Source organism: Alligator mississippiensis, chromosome 1, assembly GCF_030867095.1.
Source record: "Alligator mississippiensis isolate rAllMis1 chromosome 1, rAllMis1, whole genome shotgun sequence".
Taxonomy (NCBI): Eukaryota; Metazoa; Chordata; order Crocodylia; family Alligatoridae; genus Alligator; species Alligator mississippiensis.
In genome coordinates this window covers 3,277,790-3,302,819 of record NC_081824.1, presented here as the reverse complement: position 1 = coordinate 3,302,819, position 25,030 = coordinate 3,277,790, and the positions used below count along the sequence as shown (strand labels likewise).

The 25,030-nt window shown below is 56.4% G+C and overlaps 2 protein-coding genes across 5 annotated transcripts in view; one reads left to right on the top strand and one right to left on the bottom strand.

Moving 5' to 3' along the window:
* Window positions 1–9,387, bottom strand: part of SCARA5 (scavenger receptor class A member 5) — a 63,078-nt gene extending 53,691 nt beyond the window's left edge. Inside the window, exons 1-3 of one of the 3 annotated variants that reach the window (XM_059727948.1) lie at window positions 9,245–9,387; window positions 7,286–7,408; window positions 2,881–3,012 (exon numbers count right to left, since the gene is read on the bottom strand). In XM_059727948.1, coding sequence (XP_059583931.1) covers window positions 2,881–3,012; window positions 7,286–7,397 — 244 coding nt within the window. In that variant the 5' untranslated portion in view covers window positions 7,398–7,408; window positions 9,245–9,387. The remainder of the gene's footprint in view (window positions 1–2,880; window positions 3,013–7,285; window positions 7,409–9,244) is intronic. The other 2 variants (XM_059727951.1, XM_014607013.3) reach the window with 2 other exon arrangements.
* Window positions 9,388–18,399: 9,012 nt separating this feature from the next.
* LOC106737201 (nuclear GTPase SLIP-GC) overlaps window positions 18,400–25,030 on the top strand; it is a 61,484-nt gene continuing 54,853 nt past the window's right edge. For both annotated transcript variants that reach the window (XM_059727941.1, XM_059727944.1), the window contains exon 1: window positions 18,400–18,490. The gene's annotated coding sequence lies outside the window, so the exon portion shown is untranslated. The remainder of the gene's footprint in view (window positions 18,491–25,030) is intronic.

Genomic DNA, 25,030 nt, shown 5'->3' with positions numbered 1-25,030 from the left:
ATGCACACAAAGAAGTCTTTTTCCACCTAGCGTGGCACTAAAATTTGTGGCTTGTGACCATCAGATCTGATAGGAGCTGAGAGCTCAGCCAGATCCATCCAGAGACTGGACGTGGGCTTGGAGGAAAGGGGGCATCGGTCACTATTGAGCAGGGAGTGAGGGGCACGGCCTCTGCATTAGACCCGCCTGGACCTTCAGTGCTGGAGGCTGCAAGTGGGAGAGGAAAAGGGTGGGGAAAAAAACACCTGGTGAGACCCAGGTCACTCCCCCTCCAGCCTCTGCTCTCTGCTTTTGCACGAGACTGGACAAGACAGACCCAGTCTGACCCAGTACACGGCCATTCTTACGTTCCCAAGGCCGACGTGAACGCTGAAAACAACCCGACAGCCTGAAGGACTCCAGCTGCCGTCTCAAGGCACACGAGACCTGCCGATGGCACGGCGCCTGGGTGCCCTCATGAGCCTTGGGGTCCACGGAGGAGGTGGCCAAAAGTGCTGTGCGCTCCCCGTTGGCTGGCAGTACCACAAGCCTCCAAGACAGAGCCGGTTCCTGCTCCACGAGCCTCCCCCAGCATCCTCCGGGCTCAGCCGATAACACGGCTGGACCCCACGAGACGATTCCTGGCAGCTTGGGGGTACGGCAGGGAAGATGGGTCCCTGATGATGGCAGAGGCCTGGGCTCGGGCCTTGGGGGGCAAGCCGTTTGGAGCCACAACCCAGAGAAGGATGATCTGATGCTCGATCCCTGCCCTGCCTGGGTGGGGTGAGGGTTCGGTGTTTTCCTAGCCAGCTCTGAGCCCCGGAGGCAGGTCTGTGCGTGCGTTGCACGGGCTGGGGCTCTCGACCCGCCCATCACACAGAGGCTTAAAACGAGATAAAGTCAACAAGCAGCTGGCACCAGACAGCCCCGGAGCCCCAGACATCCCCCCTGGCGAGAGAAGTCAGGCGAGGGACCAAGCACGATCTAAGCCCTGCTGCTCTCCGGACCAGGCAAGCCAGAGGGAAGCAATGCCAATGCGGAGAGGTCTTTGCAAACCAGATGGGGAGCACTCACAGGTTTCCACCGGCGGTTTCCAGCCCAGGCAAGGGGAAGACTGTGCCCTGCCTGACCCCGGAAACCATGAAAGGGCATTGCTTTCCCTGCTTTCTCTTCTGCGGGGCTTGGGGGCTGGTGCATGGTGAGAGGCCTCTCAAAACGAAGCCCAACAGGCGAGCTGTGTCTTCCCATCCGGCCGTACCCCCAGCCTAGCAGCGTTCGGCCGCCTGGCATGGGGGTGCGGTGGGGGCCGGGACGGGGCTTGCAAACAAACAGGCTGCGGTCGCAGGCGCCCGGCTCCGTCCCAGAGCCAGCGCAGGAGGCTGGGGTGGTGCCAGGGGCCTCGTTAATCCTCCACTTGTTTTTTGCCTTGGATGGCTTTGCAGGGATGCTCCCAGGCCAAGCATGACTCACGCCGCGCCTGCTTTATCCTGGCGAGGTTACACCCAAGATCCTAAGAGGCGTTGTAAACACTGTCTCGGGGAAGGGGGGCGGCAGCGAGGCAGGCTGAGGGCGAGACCCTGCAGCGCTGGGTTCCCAGGACCGTTGCTGCACGGGTCTCAGCAGAGAGGGTTTTTAGATGGGTCCCTCTGTTGCACTGGGCCTTTCCCTGCTGCTGACCACCTTGAAACCCCTTTAGTACACCAACAGCAACCCCGGGGGGCCAATACAGCCATCCCCTCCCTGTGCAAAGGCATGGGGAGATCTGCTGTGTAAAGGACTTGCTCGAGGTGATACAGGAAGTCAGTGGCAGGGGCAGGAACAGTCGCAGACCCCAAAAGGACACAAGATAGATAAGGACCCCTGATCCACTGAGTCCAGCCCCCTGTGCTCACTGGGACCCCCCTAAATCCTATCTGACCCTCCCATGCAGATACGAGGCACAGATTTGGTGATCCCCAAGCCACCCTGTGACGTGCCGGAGGTAAGAGCTGGGGGCCAGGGGCACTGCCAATGCCCTGCTGCAGCAAAGCTGGGGAAGGAGCTGGTTCACAGATGTTCAGAGGATTCAAGGAAGAGGACCCTGTCCCAGGCAACACAGGAAGGCAACTTCCCCCCATTCCCACACAGCCCAGGCTGGTCTGACCCGAAGAGTTCAGATGATGGATGTGTCCGGGCTGGTTTGCACAGGGCTGATCCTGCCTCAGGCAGGGGTTGAAATAGATGTGACCTCTGCAGCTCCCTGCCAGCCCTGTGGCTCTGGGATTGTCTATAATTTTGCAGAAACTTTCCTTCCTGACCCCAAATGCAGCCTCGGTCTGACCCTGAGCACAGGGGTAAGACCCTCAAGGCAGGTACCTCCGGAGTTGGTGCCAGCAGGAGCATTTACACAGCCCTGTCCCCTTCCCCAGCCTGGGCTGCAACCAACATCCCGGAGGAAAGTAACACACCAGAAGCCAAACCATGAGGGCATAAAATCCCTTCCTCAGCTTAGCAGGTGACCAGCCAAAGTCCCGAGGTATCCGATCGCTGGACACTTTCCACAATGCACAAGCCGGAGGTACAGATCCACCATCCCACACGTTGCACCCCCCCCAAATCATCGAGCCACCCACCCCTGCTCTCCCACCCTCCCTCCCATAAACCAAACCATCTTCACACCATGCTGGGTCTGAGCACAGCTCAGCCTGGCAAGCTGTCTCAAACCTTCACTCCTCCCAGACTTACAAGTCTTCCTCTAATTGCTCCAAGCCCCGTTGTCACCGCGGGACCTTGCAAAAGTATTTATTTTCTATATATAAATAAGAAAAAAAATACACACACACGCATATATATATATGTGCCGGGAGAGGACAGGCGGTGCTGCGGGGGGAGCGTGGAGAGGGAGGGTGGACGCGCCGTTACCTGCCAGGATGAAGACTCCGACGAGGATCAGGAACACCAGCAGGTACAGCCCGACCACGGCGTACTTCAGTGCTGCCAGGGAGCCCAGCCGCCCGCAGCGCTGGGCCGCCTTCATCCTGCCACCGGCACCTGCTGGGCACAAAGGGAGCGTTAGGCTGGCACCGGACAGGCACTCTCCTCTGCTTGGCGCCCACTGCGGTGCCAGGTCAGCCCCCCCACTCCTCCTCCCCTTGCCTTGGTCACCGATACAGAGCTGCATCTTCAAGCCAGACCCTCTTCTGTCTGCCACGGGTCGACGGTGACACGGCCCCCAGCCCTGCAGTCACCCTGCTCCCAGCTCCCACACCCTAAGGAGGGATATACCGGGTTGCAGCAACTGGTGGGGCACCCGAGGGGAGTGTACCCCATCGCACAGCCTGGACCCTTGCACGGGGCAGACCATCAGCCTCACCTCCCAGCCACCCTGATCAGCTGCAGGGGACAGCAGCATGAGGCAGTGCAAGGGGCAGAGGTCTGCCTGTCTCTTCCCCTCTCCCAGGGCAGCCCCAGCCCCATGCACTGATCCAGCTCAGGTTACTGTGACTTCATTCCCGGTGCCCTGCCAGCCCCCATAGGGCTCCAGCACAGAGGAGCTTTGTGCCAGGGCTGGTTGGGAGGCTTGGGAGCACAGCAGCGGGCACAGGCTGGTGCAGAGACCAGCACCCCGTGGGCTGGGCGTTGCAGTGCCTGGAGCTTAGCGCTTCCCCCAGCCTGGCCCTGACCTTGGGGCTGCGACTAGCGTCTCCCTTCCCAAGCAGAGGGCAGCTCTTCTGGGCAGGAGGCCATGCTAGGAAAGTAGCGGGCTGGGATCCAGGGTTCCCTGTTCAGCTGCTTTGCCTGGGTCAGTCTCCCTGCCTCATTTTCCCTGATGTCCTCTGAGCGAGGCTTTGCAATCTCCCAGCACCAGATGCCGAGGGCCCTGCCGACCAAACCCACCAGTGCTACCCAACTGTCTGCCCAAATCAGGGCAGAGGCTCAGTCAGCTTCTCCCCCAGCGCTCAGGGGGAAACTGAGGCAGCGATGACCAAGATGCGTGTTGTCCGCAGGCAGCCTCTGGCCTCAGACACTTCACTGAGAAGCTCTGGTCCATTCAGGGGAGCAGCAGAGCACCGGCCCCCAGGGCAAGGCAGGCCAGAAGCCCAGCCCAAGTCAAAGGCTGTGGGTGGGAAGCTGATCTGTGCCTCAGTTTCCCCATCTCTTCTATAAGCTGAGGGGCTGGTGCAGTGTTGGGCAGCCGGTGTGCAACCTTGAACTTGGGGATAGCAAACTCGTGCGCAAAAGCCTCCTGCCTTCCGAGGGCTAAGCTGGGGGCTGACCTAAGAGCAGAGATTTGGGACAAGAGGGGGGATGCTGAGGGGCCAGGGTCACCAGCATGAACTCTCCCAGCTGCCCCCGGCCTCCCCAGGAAGCCCCTGGGGTGGCGGTGCTGGAGGCGTGAGATGGCCACTATGTCCCCGACCCCATGCAACTCGTTACCAGCCCACGGGTCCGACAGGGCTGGCAGGTGCGTCCCAAGAAGGGCTGCCACGTTTCTGCAACGCTCGAACTTGGGTCAGTCCCATGGGGACCTGGAGGGGCAGGTTCTGGGAGCAAAAGGTGTGTCCCCAGCGCCACTGAGGCTTGGGCTGGTGGAGTCAGTGGAATCTGCCGATTTGCACCAGGGCTCTGTCTACACTAGTACCAGGGCTGCAATGGCTTTCATGGTCCCGCAGCTGCCTGCTACCCACATGATGACCCCGATGCTCAGCCCCCCGTGGCGGGTCCGGCCTGACCCCAGCAGCTTGGCTTTGCATGCCTCACACTGACACACCCCAAGGTCAGCCAGCAGGAGCCCCACAATTCCCTCTTTTGAGCTTCCAGCCCTTCCACCCCCCATTTCCCATCTCTACTGCCCTAAGTAGGGTCCAGGCCAGCAGGAGACACAAGTAGGGGTCAGACCAGTTCTTACAAGGGCTCTGCAGTGCGGGGGGAACATGCAGCATGTCGCAGGCTCTGGCATAGCTAGAGGCAGGGTGGGTGGGTTGAGATGGACTCTGCCCTGGGTGATTTATGCCTGCCCAGCACGGTGCCATGCAGCCAGGGGTACCCTGCCCCCAGGAAAACCCTGCATGCTAGCTCATTGTAACACTTTTACAATAAATCTGTTCTCACATCTGGGGAAGGAGCAGCAAGAAGCAGAGGAGCCCAGTGGTTAGAGCAAGAGGCTGGGAGCCAGGACTTCTCTTCCTAGCTGTGTCATTGACTCACGATGTGACTTCAGGCTGGGCATAGCCACCAAGCAGCTTGGTTTAGCAGAGCTGCTGGCATAGCCATGTAGGGCTGGGTACCCTGAATGCCAGCAAGAGCTGATCTCCAACAGGGCACGAGCCCCACAGCCCTATTCATCAGGCAGCCACCCCTCTCGCCGCCTTTCAACCCACACGTGTGCTGGGCTATAAGGTACTTGGAGCAGGGACTTTCCTTCGTGCCCACCTAGCACCCTGCACACATGCCAGCGTCCCTGTGAGAAGATGGATGGAGCTGCCCAACCTTCCCCAGAGCGTGGGCCTGGAGCTGGGACCCCCTTACCACGCCACTACGGGTATCACCAGCCTGTCTCCTCCACCTGGGGCCAGGCTCCACTGGGAACCGTGCATCCCTGAGCCATTGCAAGGACTGCAGCTGGAAGGGGCAGAGCCAGGACCCCCCACCCCGGTTATGATCCCACCTGTGCTGCCTGCTCTGGGCATGTCCCTTTGGAAGCTGCACCTCTGTTCCCCCCACGGGGGACGGGAGGACGTGGCCCCTCCAGGCTGACCACACCTGCCCCCATCTAATTTTGGCAGCTTAGCAGGCTAGGCCTGGCTTGTCCCAGGATGGTACAAGGAGGTGGGACTAAGAGCAGTGACCTCAAGCTGCAGCAGGGGAAACTGAGGCTGGAAATGAGGAGTGACTTTCTGGCTCTGAGGAGGACCAGGGGTCTCCATCCCTGGAAATTTCCAAAAGTAGGTGGGACAGACATGTGGCTGGGCTGATTTGGTCAGGGCTGATCCTGCCTTGAGCAGGGGGCTGGGTTGGATGACCTGCGAGGTCCCTTCCAGCCTGACTTTCCTATGATCCCATGGGAGTGATTCTTGACCTATTTAGGGTCAGACCGCGCAGGTGGGGGAAGGCTTCAATGTCCCCCCATGTGCGTGTCGCTTGGAGAAAGCGAGGTTAAAAAGCATGGGGTCATCTTCTGGTACTCTTCCTCAAACTGTGAGAAGTGAAGGAAACTGAGGCTGGTCCATGCCTGCCTCAGCTGAGAGGAGAGTCAGGGTTTGAGGTCGAGGAGCTGGCTGCAGTTCAGCTCCCCCCATCCCCTCCACTGCATCGCCCAGGGGTCTCTGCTCCCAGCCCAGCAGCAGGGAGCAGAAGGGGGAAGTACTTCTTGTGTCCAGGGAATTATTCCTGGGGGATACCCGGAGAACCCGTTATCACGCAAAGAAGGGCCAGCATTAGGCACTGCACACATGGAGAGACAGCCTTTGCCCCAATGGGCTCATAAACCTACACAGCAAATGAGACAGAGGTAGGGGGGAGAAGAAATGGGGAAGTGACCGACCGGGGGTCATGCAGCTGAGGTGGGAGGAGAACCCAGGTGTCCTGGCCGGCGGAGGAGCACTTCCACCCTTTAGACGACAGCTGCCTGCTGTAGGCAGCAGAGACGGGGACGCGTGAAATGCTCCAGCCACGGTCATTCCCCTGACACAGCAGTGTTGGTGGCAGTGGGGACGGTGGGTGCAGAGGTGGGAGCACATCTGTCCGTGTCACGCATGCCCAAGCTCTACCGAGGGCAGTGCCAGGGCCCTGCTAGCTGGTGCTGCAGGTGGGACTCCAAGGGCTGCAGCAAACAGCTCAAAGCTGGCTCTGACCTCGGGACCTGGCTGGAGCCACCAGCAGCTGCACCCCCGGGCGAGGTGGGCGGACAGGGCCTCCCACGCAGTCCAGCCTGGCCACACGCACCAGCTGCAGGACATGTGCTTCAGCTGGAGGGGCCAGGGGACCCTCCCCCCGCCCTGCTGGCAACGCTCCCCTCCAGCCTCTCCTGCTCCACCCTCTCCCAGCAGCGGGCCCTTGCTCCAGCTGGGCTGGCTCATATGACCCCAGCTGAACCTGGGGATGGAGGGTGTTCGAGAGCTGCTCCCCCAGGTGCCTGCACCCCTGACCCAGCTGGGGGCATCCAGCCTGACTCCGAGCTCCTTTGGGCTGCATTGAAGCACCCGGCCGGGCACCAGCTCAGCATGGGGTGATTGCAAAGCAGGTGGGAGAGGAGGGCAGAGACCCAGCCCCATTTCCCACAGGGCAGGAAGACCCCGAGGGCCGGGATGGGGGGTCCTGGACTCACCGTCCTCACAGAGGTTGAGCTTGGACAGGTTCTGGCCCTCGAAGGGCTCCTCGAAGACGGAGCCGTTCTCCCGCTCGCCGAAGGTGTGCAGGTACATGGCCTTGTTCTCCATCCTCGCGGCTGCTGGGGATAGAGTGGGCAGGTCAGGGAAGCTGAGAGAAGCTAATTCGGGAGCTGAGACATGGCCCCTGGCTGGGGACAACCACAGCTGGATGGTGAAAGCCTGCTCGTCAGGTGGGAAGTACATGCCCTCCTCTGCCCCGCTCTCCCTCAGTGCCTTGCCTCTGACCTGCTTCAAGCCCAGGTGCCAGTTCACCTGGACCCGGTGCCTGGGCAGATGTCACGAGCTGTACCCATCACTCAGGGTATCCTGGTTAAGGCTTCATGGATAACTAGGTGCTTGCCCTCCCAGCCCCGTCTGGGACCCGATCCTGCCGTCCAGCAGGAATCAGGGTGATTCACGCCCCCAGGCAGATCCATCTCTGGGTCACCGCTGCACACAGCAGGTGTAAACAGAGATGGCCCAGAAGGGAGTGCAGTGGGGTGGAGGGGGTTAAAACTCATGCTCAGCCCCTCCTGCCCCATACAGCTCCATTGCATTGCATGACCTGCCCAAGCCCCCCGGTCCCTGCCTGCCGTGGGAGAGGGCTCTGCTTCGTTCTTGTTCAGAGGCTCCCGGCTGCGTGGGCTTGGAGCAAGCAGCAGGCTCTTTATCCAGTCCCTGCAACCCTGCAGCCTAGCACTGGTGCAGATGCACAGGACACGTTGGGGCAGGGCAGGGCAGGGCAGGGCAGGGCAGGGAGGCACCCCAGACCCTGAGAACAGGGTGCTGCTAGCCCAGCCACAGCTCGGGACAGGAGCAGCCCGGGGTGCCCCAGCCCAGCCACGGCTCTGTCCGACCTGCTCTTTGCAGCTGGGGATGGACGCTCCACTGCCTCTGGGTGCCAGCTACAGGTCCTGCCCCCCGAGGACACCACGAGGACCCTCGCAAACACCTCCAGGGGCTTGCTGCCGCAAGACCCCGGGAGCTGTCAGCAAGTGGCTCCGTGTCTCTGGCAGGGTCTCCGGCTAGTTTCCCCCCCTTACTGGTCCCACGTACTCAGTCCTACTGGTCCCAGTTCCTTTCCTTACTGGTCCTATTTACCCAGTCATACTGGTCCCAGTTCCTCTCTGCTTACTGGTCCAAGTTCCTCCCTGCCTGAGTGGCCCCAGTTACCTGGTCATACTGGTCCAAGTGCACCCCCACTGCACTTACTGGACCCAGTTTTACCCCGCTTCACTGGTCCCAGTTACCTGGTCATACTGGTCCCCATTCCCCCCTGCCTTACTGGTGCCAGTTTACTCAGTCATACTGTTCCCAGTCCCTCCTCTTTACTAATCCCAGTTCCCCCCCTCCCCCTTACTGAACCCATTTACATGGTCATACTGGTCCCAGTCCTCCACAATACTGTTCCCATTCACCAAGTCATACTGTCCCTAGTTCCCCCTATACTGGTCCCATTTACCTGATCATACTGGTGCCAGTTGCCTCCCCATACTGGTCCCATTTACCCAATCATACTACTCCCTAGTCGCCTCCCCATACTGGTCCCATTTACCCAATCATACTGGTCCCTACCCCCCCCCGCCCATATTGGTCCCATTTACCCACCTTCATACTTGTCCCAGTAAGTCCCATACTCGTCCCAGTCACCTCCCCATACTGGTCATACTTATCCCACTACCCTGCATACTGATCCCAGATCCGCGGTCACACTGGCCCCGTCCCTCTCCCATCCTGGTCCCATTACCCCCATCATACTGGTCCCAGTTCCTCCCATACGGGTCCCAGTCGCCTGCTCATACTCATCCCACTACCCCGCATACTGGTCCTAGTTCCCCGGTCTCACTCGTCCCCGCTGCCATCCCCCTACTGGTCCCAGTTCCCCGCGATACTGGCCCGGCGCGCGCCCCACTCACGGCGGCTCCGCTGCGCTGCGCTGCGCTCCCCGGGCCGGCCGGCCGGCGCTACATGCCCGCGGGCGGCGGTCGGGCGCGGGGCGCGGGGCGCGGGGCGCGGGACGGGCTGGGCTGCGCTGCGCTCCGCGCTCCGCCCGCGGCTTTTGTGCGGCCGCGGAGGGCTCCGGGCGCCCCCGCGTGGCCACGGAGCGGGGCCGGGCCAGCCCCCCGCCTGGGGCCGGGCGGGGAAACTGAGGCAGGGCAGGGCACCGGCCCTCCCGCCTCGTCAGAGGCTGCCAGGTCCGAGGAGGGGTTTCCCTGGTACGTCTGCCTGCACCCAGAGATGGACCTCGCCTGCCTGTGCTTCTTGCAGGGGTGAATCACCCCGATTCCCGATGCACAGGCAGCACCCTCTCACTACTCTGCTCAATAGCGACCGATGCCCCTTCCCTCCAAGGACGTGTCCAGTCCGGTTGTGAATCTGGCCAAACTCTCAGCTCCCACCGCATCTATGAATCTGGTAACCACGGGCCCCCACTTTAATGCCACACTGAGTGGAAAAGAAGTGGTTTTAGACCGACGACCTGCTCGGTTCATGCCGCGCCCCCCGTTCTTGCATGGTGAGAGACAGGCAATAATCTATCCCTAGTGACTTGCTCTTCACCGCTTAATATTTACACACATCCCCCCCCTCCTTAAAACTCCCCTGTACCCTGATGCCTACAGGGCTCAAGCTGCAGGGGTGCTGGGATCCCTGCCTGCTAGTAATACAAGACCTCCCTGCACCCACCCCTTGGCTCTCTTCCTAGGTGAGGAACATCAGGACTGCCGAGCTGCTCCATGTTTGCACAGTGCCTTGCACACTGCAGTCCTGCTTTGGGATGAGGCCTCTGGGGGTACCACAACACTCAGGAACAGCCACACCAGTAACCCTAAGGCTGCTGCCCCACCATAGGATCCCCCCCTCCCCACAGCTGGCAATGGCCAAGGAGGTACAGAGAACTGCCTCTCACTCTGCACATGAAATGCTGCCCATGTAACCAAGCTGGGGAAAGGGCAACGTCAGCATTTGAACCCAAGACCTTGGCTTATTGCTTCAGTGCAAGGAGCATAAGGAGGTTGCGATCTCCTAGTGAACCGCATGCTCTGTGCCAGTGCCTTGGCCCCTTTCTTTGCAGATGGTAGCTGCTCAGAGGCCCACGGTCCGTGCCCCATGGGCAGGAAGGGTCCCTCTGCAGCTGCCCTGGCTACGAGGTGCTCCTGGGGGATCTCAGATCCTAGCTCTGCTGGGCAGTGTGTGGCAGTGGGGTTACTCCAGCAACACCACCCACATTTCCACCAGCATGGCTGGCTGTTTCCAAGCTCGAGGGCAAATCCCTGCACCCTGCCCTGGCGTGGGGGCAGGGGGTCTGCTGTCCCCACGGAGCAGGGCATGAGCTGGGTTTCCCCTTCCTGCATCTGGGGCCTCAAGAGAGCGGGGCATCACGGAGAACTGGCATTGCAGTGTGGAGTGCTACGCTGTGCCCCGGATGGGGGCTGGGTAGGTGAACCCCTCTCCTCCATCCTCAGTGCTGGCACTTTGGCCCTGTCCCTCTGCATAGTGGCTGAGCTTCACTTTTCCAGGCTGGACCCAGTGCTGTCCCCCTACGTGAGGGTCTCTTCCAGTGCCAGGGCATTTGGAACATGAGCAGATGGTAAAGCCTTCCTGAGGGTCCAGCCCATGGCCAACAGACTAAGGATGTGCACTCCCAGACCCTTGTCCTGTGGTCCAGGGTGTCCCCAGGCTCCTGCAGAGCATGGAGCAGGCGCATGGGCTGCCCTCCCCAAACAGCCCTGATTCCCGGAGTCTGGACTGTCTGCTCCTCACAGACCTGCTTGCTCAAAGCACTGGAAATGCTCTTGCTAGAGACTCTGCAGCTGCAGCGAGGACAGCTGTGTTTAGCTCAGCTGGTGGTGCAGCAGGCTGGGCCCTGCGCCCTTCCCAGGGGATGGGAGAGAGAGGCCTGCCTGTTTATTTTAGTTCCCTCCTTGTCCCAAGAGCCCATGAGGATAATTGCAATAATATGAAGGATAACAGCAGGGCAATGTGGGAAAGTGCAAGACACCCCGGGATCTCTAGGGATCTGTCCCTGTCCCCCGAGTGAGATCGGAACAGGAGGCTTGGATGGCAGACTGCTGCCTGCCTGCGTCCTAGCCCTGTGCAGCTAGTGGCAGCTCAAGCTACAGTTCCCTGCCACAGTTAGAGCAGTCTCAGGGCTGCTCCGATTTACATGCTGTTGTCCCTGGCTTGCTCTAACTTCCATGCAACTTAGAGCAAGACAAGGCATGGGATTGAGAGCAATGAGCCCACCTGAGAACACTCCCAGCTCCTCCCCATCCCCAATCCTTGGCCTTCCCAAATGCATCCTGCTCCGTCATGTACAAGGGACACCACAAACACAGCACCCCGGGAACCTAGCTGTCCTGGGTGACCCGGCAAAGCTGTGATGCCTGCCTAGTGCAGCCCAGGCTGGGGTGCAGATCCCATTGCAACCACAGCCAGCTGGGCCAACGTGGGGAAAGAGAGGGGGCAGTGAAAATGTGGCCAGAAGCCAGCCTATCCATACCCCAAATCAGCTGCACAAGGCATCACCCGCCAACCTGCAGGCAGCAGGTTTAAGTGGGGCCCAGAGGATTCCCAGATGTGGCGCTCAGTCACTGGGGTTGCCTGGCATTGGGGGCTGCAGAAAGCAGTGCACAGCTGTATGCATTGGACTGGGGAACACCAGGCCTCAGGAGCTGCCTCATCGCTCAGGACTATGGGAAAAGTTTCCAAGGGACTCCACAAGCAGGTAGCAGCAGGAGGTTGTTATCCACCATAGGTGGGCACAGGAGGGCACAACATGCTAACACTCGTGTGTTAGACTAGTGGAATTTTTCTTAGGCGGGTTTTGGGAAAGTCTCCAAATCTCCATACTCCAAACCTCCTTAGGGTCACAGACACCAGGGTCCTGAAGGGCTATGCCCCAGGGACTCCAATCCCTGCTATTTGCCCTTCACCTGCCCCCCACTTTGAGTCCCAAAGGTGCTGCTATTTGGCCTGGAGGGGCAGCTTGGGGCTGTCGAGCCTGGTCCCTGCTCTCACATCCATCCGCATCCAACATCCCCTTCTATAGCCAAGCCCTGTTGTAAACCCAGTCCAGGTTTCTTGACACTGTAACTGCTCTCAAGGGGCTGCTCCAGAAAAAAAACTCCCGGCTGTTGGAAACCCCCTCCTTTTTTCCAGCCCAGTGTGGCTGTGCAGGCTGGAACGAGCCCCTGGAGACACTGGAAGGGCATGCTCACGGCCCAGTCCCAGCCACAGAAGGAAGCTCAGGGACTAGGACTGGAGGCCAGCTTCCCACCACCTGCCCCCAGGAGAAGGGAAAGTCTGCAAGACATTTCTCACCTGGTCTCCAGCTGAACCCGCTCCGAGCAGCCACCACTGGGGCTCTCGCCTCCTCCCTCTCTGAACCAGAGACGTCTCATAGCAGCTGGAGGCAGCAGGACAGAGCAACATTTCCATTGGGAGGATGCTGATGAGGGCCAGCTGGCCCCCACCTCTGATCATATTTACCATCAGACATAATTAACATGGGGGGCTGCCCCAGAGCCTTTTCTTTGCATCTATCCAGGGGGTATTTATACAGCTATTTCTGTGCCTGAAGTTAAGATGGGCATCAAATACCCAATCCCACAGCCCCTGCCCTGAAGCATTTTGGTAACAAAGGGGCAGGCTGGCTAGGGGTACCCCAGAGACGGGGTGCAGTGTTCACAGTATCCCCCAAGGAAGGGGGGTGAATGTACTGCATTGGCTGATCTGGCTGGGTGTGTAGAGCTGGCTCCCTCATGTCCCCAGAGCAGCTCTGGGCCCCCTGGTGATTTGCAGACAGTTGGGAAAAGGCTGGGAGCTGCAGGTAAGCTCACGGCAGGTTCAATAAGGCTCCAGCAAGCACCTCTCCTGAGCAGAGCCGGGGCTCAGCACTGACATCGCTGAAAATAATAAGCCCTTCCTCAGCTCGGATCCAGCTACCTCCAGCTGCCAAGGGAACCGGCCCAAGGAGAGCTGTCTCCCCTGCCTGCTGCAGGGCTGGCAGTGCTCTCCAGGCTGGTCACCATCACTCCCCTCAGGCCATGAACAAGCTCACAGCCCCCAAGACAAGGGAGGGCTACTATGCCCAATTTCACAGAGTGGGAGAGTGAGGTGGCAAGACTGGGTACATCTTCAGTGCCCAGGTAATCCAGGTGTCTGACACAGACCAGTTATGCATCCCCCTAGCAAACCCCATCCACGTTATTATATCTGTACTACTGCTGTGCGATGCTCTGACTGCACTAGTCTTTGCTGCCCCCACATGGCACTAGACAGGGCTGTACTGAGACTGAAACTTAACTAGTAGATTATTATGTGGCTTCCGAGAGTGCCTGTAAGCTTTTCCAAGAGGTCCTCCAGGCACGAATCCCCTCCAAACCCAGCTGAGATTCTTGTCTGTGTGTAACACCCACACGTGCTTGGGGCTGTGCATGGTAAAGTGTGTTCTGGTTTCATGTTTCCATGTATCTTGTTTGTGCTGTACTTTGTGCCTTTTCTGGGACTGGAAGAGGATCACCTTCCCTCCCCCTCATTGTGTCCAGACCATTGTCTTAGGCTAGGGACAGATATTCAAAAAGCTAGAGCTGGAATTGATTCAACCTATGCAGGTTAATTTACCTTGCCTAGGTTGAACCAGTTTGCAAAAGTAAAGACATTCCCTCTGGACTGAGGCAATGTGGGCACATGCTTCTGCCCTATGCTGGATCTCTGGCTCCAGCTCCTGGACACCTTGGAAGGTGAAGGCGGCCAGGTGGAAGGTGTCTAGGGGCTGCAGCCAGGGCCGCACGCACAAGGCAGAAGCCACTGGGCTGAAGCTCCCCCCAGTCCCCCAGCCACCTCCCAGAGGGGCTCAGGAGTGGCAGGAATGAGAGGAGGAGTAATTGCTGGAAGCAAGGAGAAGCTGGCTTGGCCCAGCAGGGCTGTTTTTCTCCCCTTGAGTCCAGCTGCAGCTCCTGCCACACTGCACAGCCCTGCTTGGGCTGGGGAAACTTCCTTCAGCCCGGGGAATTGGTTGAGATTGGTTGTCCAGAGCTGTCTGGAGATTAGATCCTATCACCCCATAGGGAGGACAGTTACTAATAGAAAATGAGCTTTGGGCCTTAAAGGAACAGGGCTCTAATTACAGGAACCCCATTAGGGAGCATCTCCACCCCATAGAAGGTGTGGGTCTAATGATGGGTCAGCTTAGGAAGTTTTTCATGGCAGGAACCCATATAAAGAGCAGCTCCAGCTTGCAAACCTTTGGGAGAGCTGGTCTGAGGGACCTGGTGAGATACCTGCAGGCACCAAAACCCGGTTTCAAACACCTTTGAATCAAAACTATGGCTTCAAACACCAGTGGCTGAGTCACCCTTCAGGAGATGGGGCAGGCTCAAAGGGCATCCCCAGTGATAACCACAGGCTCTCTGAACTCCTCCCAGCTGTGCTTGCCATCCCTGTGGGACCCTGTTCATCCCCAGCTATGCCTGCCCCTCTGCATCCATTGCTGTGGTGCTTGCTCAACCTTCAGGGAGGCGTCACCAGTGTTTTCCCAGGCACTTTCCCATTCAGCCTGGGACAAAGCCCATGTCCAGGCCTGTCTGTGTTGTGGTGAGGAGGCACTGGAGGATTTTTCCAGCTATTTCACCACGTAAGCAAAACTACCCTCAGACTGATGGAGGGTGGAGACATCGCTGTTGTTAACCTCTGTCCCTGGCAGACAGGCTGGGTCTGTTTGGAGTGTGGCATGGTGCTGGTGCCTAATGAGGAGGTGATGAGGAGGTTTGTAAGGAGCAAAAACCTCTTCTAGGGATAAGATTTGCTCATGGGTCTTCCAACTTGGGGGGGCTACCGGTATATTTGTGTGTTGAGCACAAGGCTCAAGCTCAGTTCTTAATGAAGAAGAAGGACCTGTTGTGAAGACTGTGGAGAACAACCTCCCTGCGAAACAGCAGTGCTCCTGTCATGGGCATTGTGAAGGACTGAACCAGGACCTCCAGCGTGAAGAAAATGCATCTCTGAGCTTGGTTGGAAGCGCTGAGACTTAATGATGTCAGACCCAGACATCACACACACAACACTGGGTTACAGCTATGTCCAGGGCTTTGGTTGGGTCTGACTCTAGCCCCTAGTCCATTTAGGAGCAAGCACATTTAGAGCAGGGGTGTCCATCTTTTTTGAATGTGGGTCCAGATCATGAACATTTTATCAACCAGTGGGCCAGCGAGCCATATTCAAAGACCTCACAGGAAGTGACATGACATCAGGAAGTGATGCCACGTGACCTTTGACACCAATGAAGTTGCAAGAAGTGAAAATGAAACTTACCCCGGGAACTTACCTCGTGCCTCCGTCTGCCCCTGCCAAGCCCCAAGGCACCCCCAGCTCTGCACGGGAACTTACCCCATGCCTCCGTTTGCCCCGACCCGGCCCCGAGGCTCCCCCAGCTCCGCACGGGAACTTACCCTGTGCCTCCGTCTGCCCCGACCCGGCCCCGAGGCACCCCCAGCTCCGCACAGGAACTTACCCAGTGCCTCCATCTGCCCCGACCCGGCCCCGAGGCACCCCCAGCTCCGCATGGGAACTTACCCCGTGCCTCCGTCTGCCCCGACCCGGCCCCGAGGCACCTCCAGCTCCGCACAGGAACTTACCCTGTGCCTCCATCTGCCCCGACTGGCCCTGAGGCTCCCCCAGCTCCATGCAGGAACTTACCTCATGCCTCCGTCCACCATGCATGCGGGCAGGGTGCAGGCCATGCTGCAGCTCCCCCAGCCATGCGCCGGGGGCAAGGGGCAGAGCCCGTCCCCAGCTCCTCCAATCAGGGGCTGCTGGGGCAGCCCCGCTCCACTCAGCCCTCGGGGCAGCTGTGGCAGGACCCGGCTCACTGATCATTGAATCATAGCAGTTGGGTGGGAAGGGACCTTGTAGATCTTCAAGTCCGACCCCCTGCCTGGGCAGGAAGAAAACTGGGCTCAAGTGACCCCAGCCAGTAGGCATCGAGCTGCTTCTTAAAGACCCCCAGGGTAGGAGCCAGCACCACTTCCCTTGGAAGTCGGTTCCAGATCCTAGCCGCCCTAACTGTGAAGTAGTTCCTACGGATGTCTAATCTGAACCCACTCTCCAACAACTTGTGGCCGTTATTCCTTGTTATCCCGGGGAGTGCTAGGGGAAACAAGGTCTCCCCCAAACCCTTCTGGGCCCCACTAGTGAGTTTATAGATGGTCACCAGGTCCCCCCTCAGCCTTCTCTTGTGAGGGCTGAACAGGTTCAGGTCCCATAGCCTCTCCTCGTAGGGCCTGCCCTTCTGTCCCCGGATCATGTGGGTGGCCTCCTCTGGACCCTCTCCATGTTGTCCACATCCCCCTTGAAGTGTGGTGTCCAGAACTGGACACAGTACTCCAGCTGTGGCCTGACCAGTGTCGCATAGAGGGGGAGGATCACCTCCTTGGCCCTACTTAAGATGCACCTGTGGATGCACAATAAGGTCCGGTTAGCCCTGCCGACCGTGACCTCGCATTGTCGGCCCATGTTCATCTTGGAGTCAATGATGACTCCAAGATCCCTTTCTGCCTCCATGCTCTCAAGAAGGGAGTTTCCCATCTTATAAGTGTGCTACTGGTCACTACTGCCCAAGTGCAGCACCCTGCACTTGTCCATATTGAAACGCATCCTGTCTTTGTTAGCCCACCCCTGCAACCTATCCAGGTCTTGCTGCAGTCTTTCCCTCCCTTCTAGCATGCCCACCTCACCCCAAATTTTGGTATCATCAGCAAATTTGAACAGGTTGCTTTTCACCCCATCGTCCAAATCGCTGATAAAGAAATTGAACAGTGCGGGCCCAAGGACCAAGCCCTGGGGAACTCCTCTGCCCACTTCCCCCCAGGTCGAATATGACCCGTCCAGCACCACCCTCTGAGTATGACCCTTCAGCCACTTTGCAATCTGTCTGACTGTGTAGGCATCGATGCCACAGTCGCCTAGTTTTTTAACAAGGATGGGGTGGGAGACAGTGTCAAAGGCCTTGCTGAAGTCCAGAAAGACTACGTCCACGGTGACACCTGCATTCAATACTTTTGTGACCTGATCGTAAAAGGCAATCAGGTTGGTCTGACAGGACCTCCCCTAATGAAACCATGCTGGTTGCCCCTGAGCATCATCCCCGATGCCGGCCCATCACAGATGTGCTCCTTGATGATCTTCTCAAAGAGTTTCCCCAGGATTGAGGTAAGACTGATGGGCCTATAGTTGCCTGGGTCCTCCCTCCTCCCTTTTTTAAAGATGGGGCTGATGAGCCAGGCCCCACGGGGGTAAGCAGCTCCCCTTCCCTCACTGCCGGCTGGGGCCTGCGGGCCAGCCCTGCCCGCCTTGCTGCTGCCCCACTGCCACGGATCCGCACTCTGCCGCCACGGCTCCACTGGTGCTGCTGCTGCCACCGTGGCTCCACACACCACCACCACAGCTCTGCTGGCGTTGTCACCGCCGTGGTGGCTCTGTGCTCCGCCGCTGCCGTGGATCTGCGCTCCACTGTCATGGCTTTGCGCTCCGCTGCCATGGCTCAGCGCTCTGCCACTGCCGCAGATCCGTGCTCCGTCGCCGTGGCTCTGCCAGCGCTGCCACCGTGGCTCTGCGCTGTGCCGCTGCCGGCTCCACGCTCCGCACCACTGCGGCTCTGCACTCCGCTAGCACTGCTGCCACGGGCAAGATAAAATGTCTTGGCAGGCCGCATGGCGGCTCGCTGGCCGTATGTTGGACAAGCCTGATTTAGAGTATTTAGGCGCTCTGTCTTATGGGTCAAATCCAGCACCAGTGCCTAACCAATTAAGCAATAGTTGCTTTTGCCAACTCTTGTGATTTTACCACAGGCCTCATGATCTTTGCTCCTGAAATCCAAGCCTCTACAGTTATGTGTGGTATGAACATATTGTTAATGAAATATGAGAGCAGCCTGCAATCTAACAGCTCCAGAATGAGTAAGCAAATAGCCAAATCTTGTTTTAAAACCTAGCCCCATGATCTTTCGGACGCTTGACTTGCCAGGGCTTGTAGGAAGTGAGGAGGAGGAGCCTGGCATGGCATCAATTATTGATGTAGGTTAAGTTTCATTTCTGCTGCTTCAGAAAAAGGAGGAAGCAGCCGTTGTCCAGAGGCTGCTCGTGTCAGAGAGTGGAATAATTTAGGTATGAGTTTATTGTTATTTTGGAGGAAGAGGCTGTAAGTTACCCTCTTCTTGCTTGGTATAAGAGGATCGGGGCTAAGCAAGGCATTCTTTGCTCACTAGGAGGGTGGTAAATCACTGGAACAGGATTTTTAAGGCCTGGCTCAGCAAAGCCCTGGCTGGAACGATCTATTTAGTCCTGCTTTGAGCCAGGATTTGGACTAGATGTAACCTCCAGAGATCTCCTCCAACCATCATTTCCTATGATTTGTCTATGATTTCTAAGAAATAGAGGGGATTTCTTGCTGGAATATGTGTAGAGTCCGGAATGATTCGAGGAGGATGTTGCTGAGAGAAACTGCTTATTATCTAACCTGGTTGTTCTCAACCCTTAGGCTCAGGACAGACATTACTCATAAACTGGTTTAAGTGATCAGAAACTGGTTTAAACCTGTAACAGAGCAGACATTCCATGTGCATAAACCAGTTTCAAAATGCCGAAACCAGTTTGAGATAAACCTGGTTGAATGTAGTATCCGACTTAACTGATTTAGGATGCTGGGGGACTCTGGTTTAAGTTAAACCAGGAAGGGGTCTGGGACCAGACATGGCATAAATTGGTTTGAGCCAAATCAGTTTTGGCCATTTTGAAACTGGTTATGTGCTCTGAATATCTGTTTTGGTATGGGTTTAAAACAATTTCTAATCACTTAAACCGGTTTATGTGTAATGTCTGTCCCAAGCCTAAAGGTTCCCTTCAAGGGACCTGTGGAACCAGTTTGGTGACTCTGGCCACTTGACCAGGAGTGGTGACCACCTTTAAATTTGCTGGTCTGCATTAGGAGTGTTCAGATACTGCTGCTTCTGGTTGGGACCAGGTGATGATGTCAGAGAAGTGATTTAAGGTGTAGGCCCCCTGGGCAGGGTCTTTTTTCTGCTCCTGGGGCTGCTGAAAGCTGAATTGGGAGCCAGAAAGCCTGCTCCCTGAAGGGGTGGGGCGGGGCAGGGCAGTCCTCCCCACTAGGAAAGCAAACTGAAGCTATGTAAAGGGAAAGCCTCAGGTACAGGGTGAGAAAGTCTGTCTCAGAGCTTGAGACCCCAGTTCTCTCTTCTTTCCCCTTTTGTTTTTTTCTGGGTTTTGAGTGGCATGATGCTGTGGGGGGCATCAATCCATGCAGCAAACCAGCCAAGGTTGGAGCCTGGCATGTTTTTGCTGCTGTTGCAACTTATTTTGGGTTTGGCATAGCTGTGTTGCTGAGCCCCAGCTATGTGTCCAGCTGGCAGTTTTGGCCACGCAGGCCTCAAATGGGGTGATGCCATGAGGATACTAATCCCTAGTGCAGGCTGCCCAGGAATGGGGTCCTGGATTGTAGTGTCTCAGCGGGGTGGTATAGCTGAGACTGGATGTCCAAGCTGCCGCCCTAAGCCTGGGCCCTTCTTGCTGTTTCACAGCTGCTGCATTTCAGCCCACTAGTGCGGAGCTGAACCCCAGCCATATGTTGGCTGGCAGATTTGGGCCATGGTGAAGCCCTAACACTTCTTGTTGTTTGTCCAGACCTTGGTGCTGTATAGGTCTGGCCAGCGTTTTGCCACCCTGTCCAGCCCCAGCCAAAACAGGCCTGCCCTCTCCCCCCGCTGCCTTTGTTCCTTCATACCTGTTAGGTCTCTGCCTAGCAGTGTAGCTGAGACTAAGCATCCAGTCTGCAGGCAAACAGGCCTGGTGCTCTTTTGTTGTATGTTCAGTTCTGGGTGCAGAACAGGCCTGGGTTCCCCTTTTATTGTTTTACAGCTGCTGTTATTGCTGATCTCTGCTGTATGTTTGCTGCATGTTTGGGCCTGGCACCTTTTGGGCCTGGCACATGTTGCTTTTGTAGCTCTGTGTCCTGGCCAAGCAAGGGTGGCCAGGTTGGTGCTGGTTGCTGGTCAGGCTCTTTTGCTGTCTGAGGTCTCTTGCAGTTTCTTGCCCCAGCAGAGCTGGGATTAGGACTAGAAATTTTGGGGTGCTGACAATATGCTGACAAAAACTGCAGTTAACCCCTCAAATCTGCCATGTGGATGTGGAGACTAGTGCTACAGCTCTACAGGGAGCAACGATGCAGAAGGACCTGTACTCCCTAGCAGCACCCTGTGGCACTGTGGACCCATGGAGCTGCTTATAGGACTCTCCGGTGTGGCCCCCCCTCTTCAGCCCATTGTCAAAGGGCAGGAATAGGGGTGCAGGACCCCAGATCTACCCATTAGGGATCCCCAAGTCGCAGACTGCCTGGGTATGGGTAAAGCCTCCCCAAGGGGGTGCCACCCATAGACCTTGTTTTGTAGTTGATAGTATTTCAAAATTACAGTTAGTATTTAGTTTTGTTTTTTCTTTATTCTTTGTAATAGCTTTGGATTTTGTGTTTGCATTGCTTGTGAGGGAAGGATTGTTGGTTTTATTGGACACCTTAGTGATTCATTTGGTGTTTCCCAGGTGGGGACTGAGCCAAGGTGAAATATATTTAGTGTCCCCAAACCTGAACCCTGCTCTTGTTGCTGTGGACAGGTGCTCAGCAGGAGGTTTATATAAAAATATATCTTTCCAAAAAAAAAGGCCTTGGCTGCTCACAATTGTTCTATCATCTCATGCCTGTGCACACGCGTGTGCATGTATATACCAATTCAGCCTCACTGGGCTTCTGCAGCTCACCATCAGGATGCTGGTGGGTGTGAGCAGTGCTGAGGCTCTCCAGTCTGGCTCAAACTTGCTGGCTCGGCTGGGCTGTGACTTCCTGGATCTGGAAGTCAATCACAGACAAGGCATAAGTGCCGCCGGGGTGGGGCTGGCACAACTCTGCGTCGCTGCCCCCGCCCCTGCTGCAGACAATAGACCGTAACTAAGGCATCGGCTGTGAAAGGCTTCTGCTTCTCCCCCTTCATCTCCTGTCTGTTTTGTCCCAGGTCAACCTCCTCCTGGCCCTGGCCATCTCTAAGACCAGGAAGGAGGCTCTGCCTGGATGAATGTGGGGCTGCTTCCTTGGTTCCCCCGCTCATGTACCTGGACAGTTTCACTGGTCAGCGTCCCAGCACCGCGAACCCCGCCATGTCAAAAATCATGAGATTTGGAATGTAAATCATGAGATGCTATTTTTGAACTCTGTGTGTGTGGGGGGGTGTTATTTGTGAAGGTGTGGGGGGCTGTCGGTACGTGTATAGTGTTTGGAGCTGAGGGGGGGTCGGTCCCCACACACCCTGGCAGGATGCGGGGTCCTGTGGGTCAGGAGTGAGGGGCCTGCCCTACTCCTGTCCTCCCTGGGTGGGGAGGTGTCTTGATTGCCCCTCCCCTGCACCCCTGCCATCTCCCTCTGCCCCTTCCCCTCCACAGACTTACCTGCTTGGCGCTTTCTACACGTGCCAGAAGAAAAAAAATCCCAAGATTTGATCTCTCTATCAGGAGACCAAGAGTCAGAGTTAATTTGACTCAGAAATCAGAAGTCTTGTGATTTTTTTTTCATGAGTGTTGGCATTACTGGCATCTGCAGGCTCTCTTGACTCCTTCGGGAGGCAGTGGGTGCTGGCCAGTGCGCACTGTTCAGTGTCCCCTTCTGATGTCCTAGTTATTAACCTGTGACCCCCACTCCCATTCCTGTTTTCTTTTTTGTTGTCCCAAGCAATTAGTTGGTACATCTCCAGTGGCCTCCCTTCATAAGGAATGGACTGAGCCCATGACACCAGGGTGCATCAAATCGGCCTGTCTGTTTTGTCAGCAATGCTAGGCAAGACGTGGGCTGCTTCCTTCCAGTTGCAGGGAAGCAGACTAACTTGCAGCTGTCAGGCTGCAGCCATATGCCCTGTGCCACACTGTTGGCACAGAAACCTGAGGGAGGGTGGGGTGCCTTCGCCTTCCTGCCGCATTGCCTGTGATGGTTTATTGATGTAGACTAACTTTCACTTCTGATACTTCAGAAAAAGGAAGAGAGACCAGCAGTCGTTCAGCAGCTGATCATTTCCAAGACAGTGGAATAATTTGGGTTTGATTTTACTGTCATTTTGGTGGGGAGGAGGCTCTACATAGGGCCTGGTTTAAATCACGATTTCACATTTTTTTTGTGAAAATCATGAAATTAAGCGATTTTCACGAAAAAGGCATGCTGCAATGAAATGTGACAATATGGCTGCTTGCAGCTAGTCCCAGAACAGGGGAGGGAGGATGGGGACCTGCAGATATAGTGGCCACTCTGGCTAAGTACAGACATTTGGGAGTGTTAGGGGAGGTTAAATCAATTCAAAAAGGCTGCCTGATATCAGGTAAGTCAGGGTTGGGGACTAGTGCAGGGGGCAAGGCTAGGGGGGGGTCTGTTGGAAGATGGGGGGAGACGCGACCTATGGGTGGGTTGGGGAGGGAGGCGCGACCCAGGGGTGGGGGGTGTACCCCTCAGGCAGGGTAGATTTGATTTAAATCATGGTTTAAAACACAATTTAAATCACTGGTCAGGAAGCCTCAATTTAACCATTGCTTTCTACAAAAAGTGAATTCTTGTTGGATATCCTTTATTAGTTGAACTTCTTGAAACTTTGCACTTTTAGAGAGAGGTTAAAAAAAATTGTGTGAATGATTAGCATGAACAACGATTAATTGCATTAATTGTGCATGTTAACCGTGATTAATTGACAGTCTTATCTTTATATACGTTTATTTTTTTTAAAAGCCTCTTATAAAAACAAAACCAAAAACGATTAAATAGAAAAAAGCTGTTTTAAATTAAGAAAAAATCCAATTAAAAAGAAAATAATCTGATTTTTATCTACCCTTCCCCAGGGAGCCTGCACTCCTATCCCTTCTCCCCCCCTGTTTTTTTTTCTTAAACTGGGTTCTGCAGTTTTAGACCAGTTTGTGTGCATGGAACTTCTGTACAGTCACAGGTTTAGACTGGTTGCCAGTCACTGGGACTGGGTTTCATAGAGTTCATAGACATTAGGGCTGGAAGGGACCTCAGAAGATCATCAGGTCCAGTCCCCTGCCCCAGGGGCAGAAAGTCAGCTAGGGTCAAAGGATCCAAGCACGATATGCATCCAAACATTTCTTAAAAGAGTCCAGAGTAGGTGCCTGCACCACTTCTGGCGGCAGTCTGTTCCGGGCCTTGGGGGCTCGGACAATAAAGGCGTTTCCCCTTATGTCCAGCCTAAAATGGTCTTGGAGGAGTTTGTGACCATTGGACCTTGTCATCCCTTGGGGCAGTCTGGTGAACAGGAGTTCCCCCAGATCCTGATGCACACCCCTGATGTAAGTGTAAGCTCAGCGCTGGGATGAGCTAAGTTTAAATCGGGCAGCCATGAACCCTTTTTAACCTCCCCAAATGTCTGTACTTACTACTTGGCCTCTGGCTCCACATCATTTTCAAACCAGAGCTAGGAGAAGCATAGATCAGCATGCGCCAAGTCTTTAAAGGCATTACTGCTGATTAACTCAAGTGCAAAGGGAAAGGTTTAGGACTTGAGGGCTTGAACTAAATACATTTTGCTTTCTGAGCATTAGGCTGGCTTGTTTCTGGAGAGAGCCTCTTAGACCTATACTACAAGCTTTTTCCCCATACCTGTGCTGGCAGGGGCCTAAGGATGCCAGCTCTGTCCATGAGAGACACCAGAGCAGACCCAGTTAGGCCTGCATTGAATGGCATTGCTCATTGCTCTCACAGGGGCTGCAATGTGCTGCGTTGGGGAAGAGCATGGTTTTGCCTGGATAGGCTGCCTCTGTGCTAGCTTTGTAGTTTCCTTCCCAGGATAGTGATCCTGGCAAAGTGCTCCTTGTCCAGACCTGACTTCTCTTTTCAGCCTCTGCTTGGTTAGTTCATTGGTTGCTGCAGCAAAGAAGATTGTACTTGGCTTCCTTCCCCTTTCTTTTCCACCCCTGTGCAAGCCTCCCTGCTTCCTGGGAGATGCTACCTCTCAAAGACATCAGGATTCTGCCATGGGGCATGGAGGGAGAACCTCCTGGCAGGTCTGTGAAGGCTTGTACTCAGGGATTCAGCGTGGCTTTCTCCTTGTTGCACAAGCTGTCGAAGCAGCTGGGGACCTCCATGGTCTCCTTGGGACTGACCTCCTGTGTTATCCAGGCTGTAGAACTGCATGCAGTGATCCCTGCTATGGCAGTCCCTGATACTGCAGGTGTTTCTACACATGCTTGCCATTAACTCGCGCAAACAGTCCTGGTGGCTGGGCAGTTCAGGCCTCTATTCCACTGCTTCTTGGTGTGAAGCTACAGGGCACTACAGGTCTGCATTCTCGGTCAGCCATCTGGCCAGCTTTTGCTAGCTAGGGGCTTACATGAATTCCCTAAGGCCAGGGGTCCCTTGACAGCTTCTCCTTAGCTGAGAGATCTCTTAAGTACCGTATCTTTCTATTCAAATCTCAGGGAGCATGTGTAGTGTGCAGATGACTTCCTTCCTCCTCAATGCTGTAGCAAGTGGGGGAAAGTGGGGTGACCGCCCCGGGTGCTGAAGAGAAGGGAACGCCAACAGGTGCTGCCCAGTTGGGTTGGGGTGCAGGACAGAGCCGTGAGTGGCTCATGGGGGGGGGGGGGAGGGGTAGG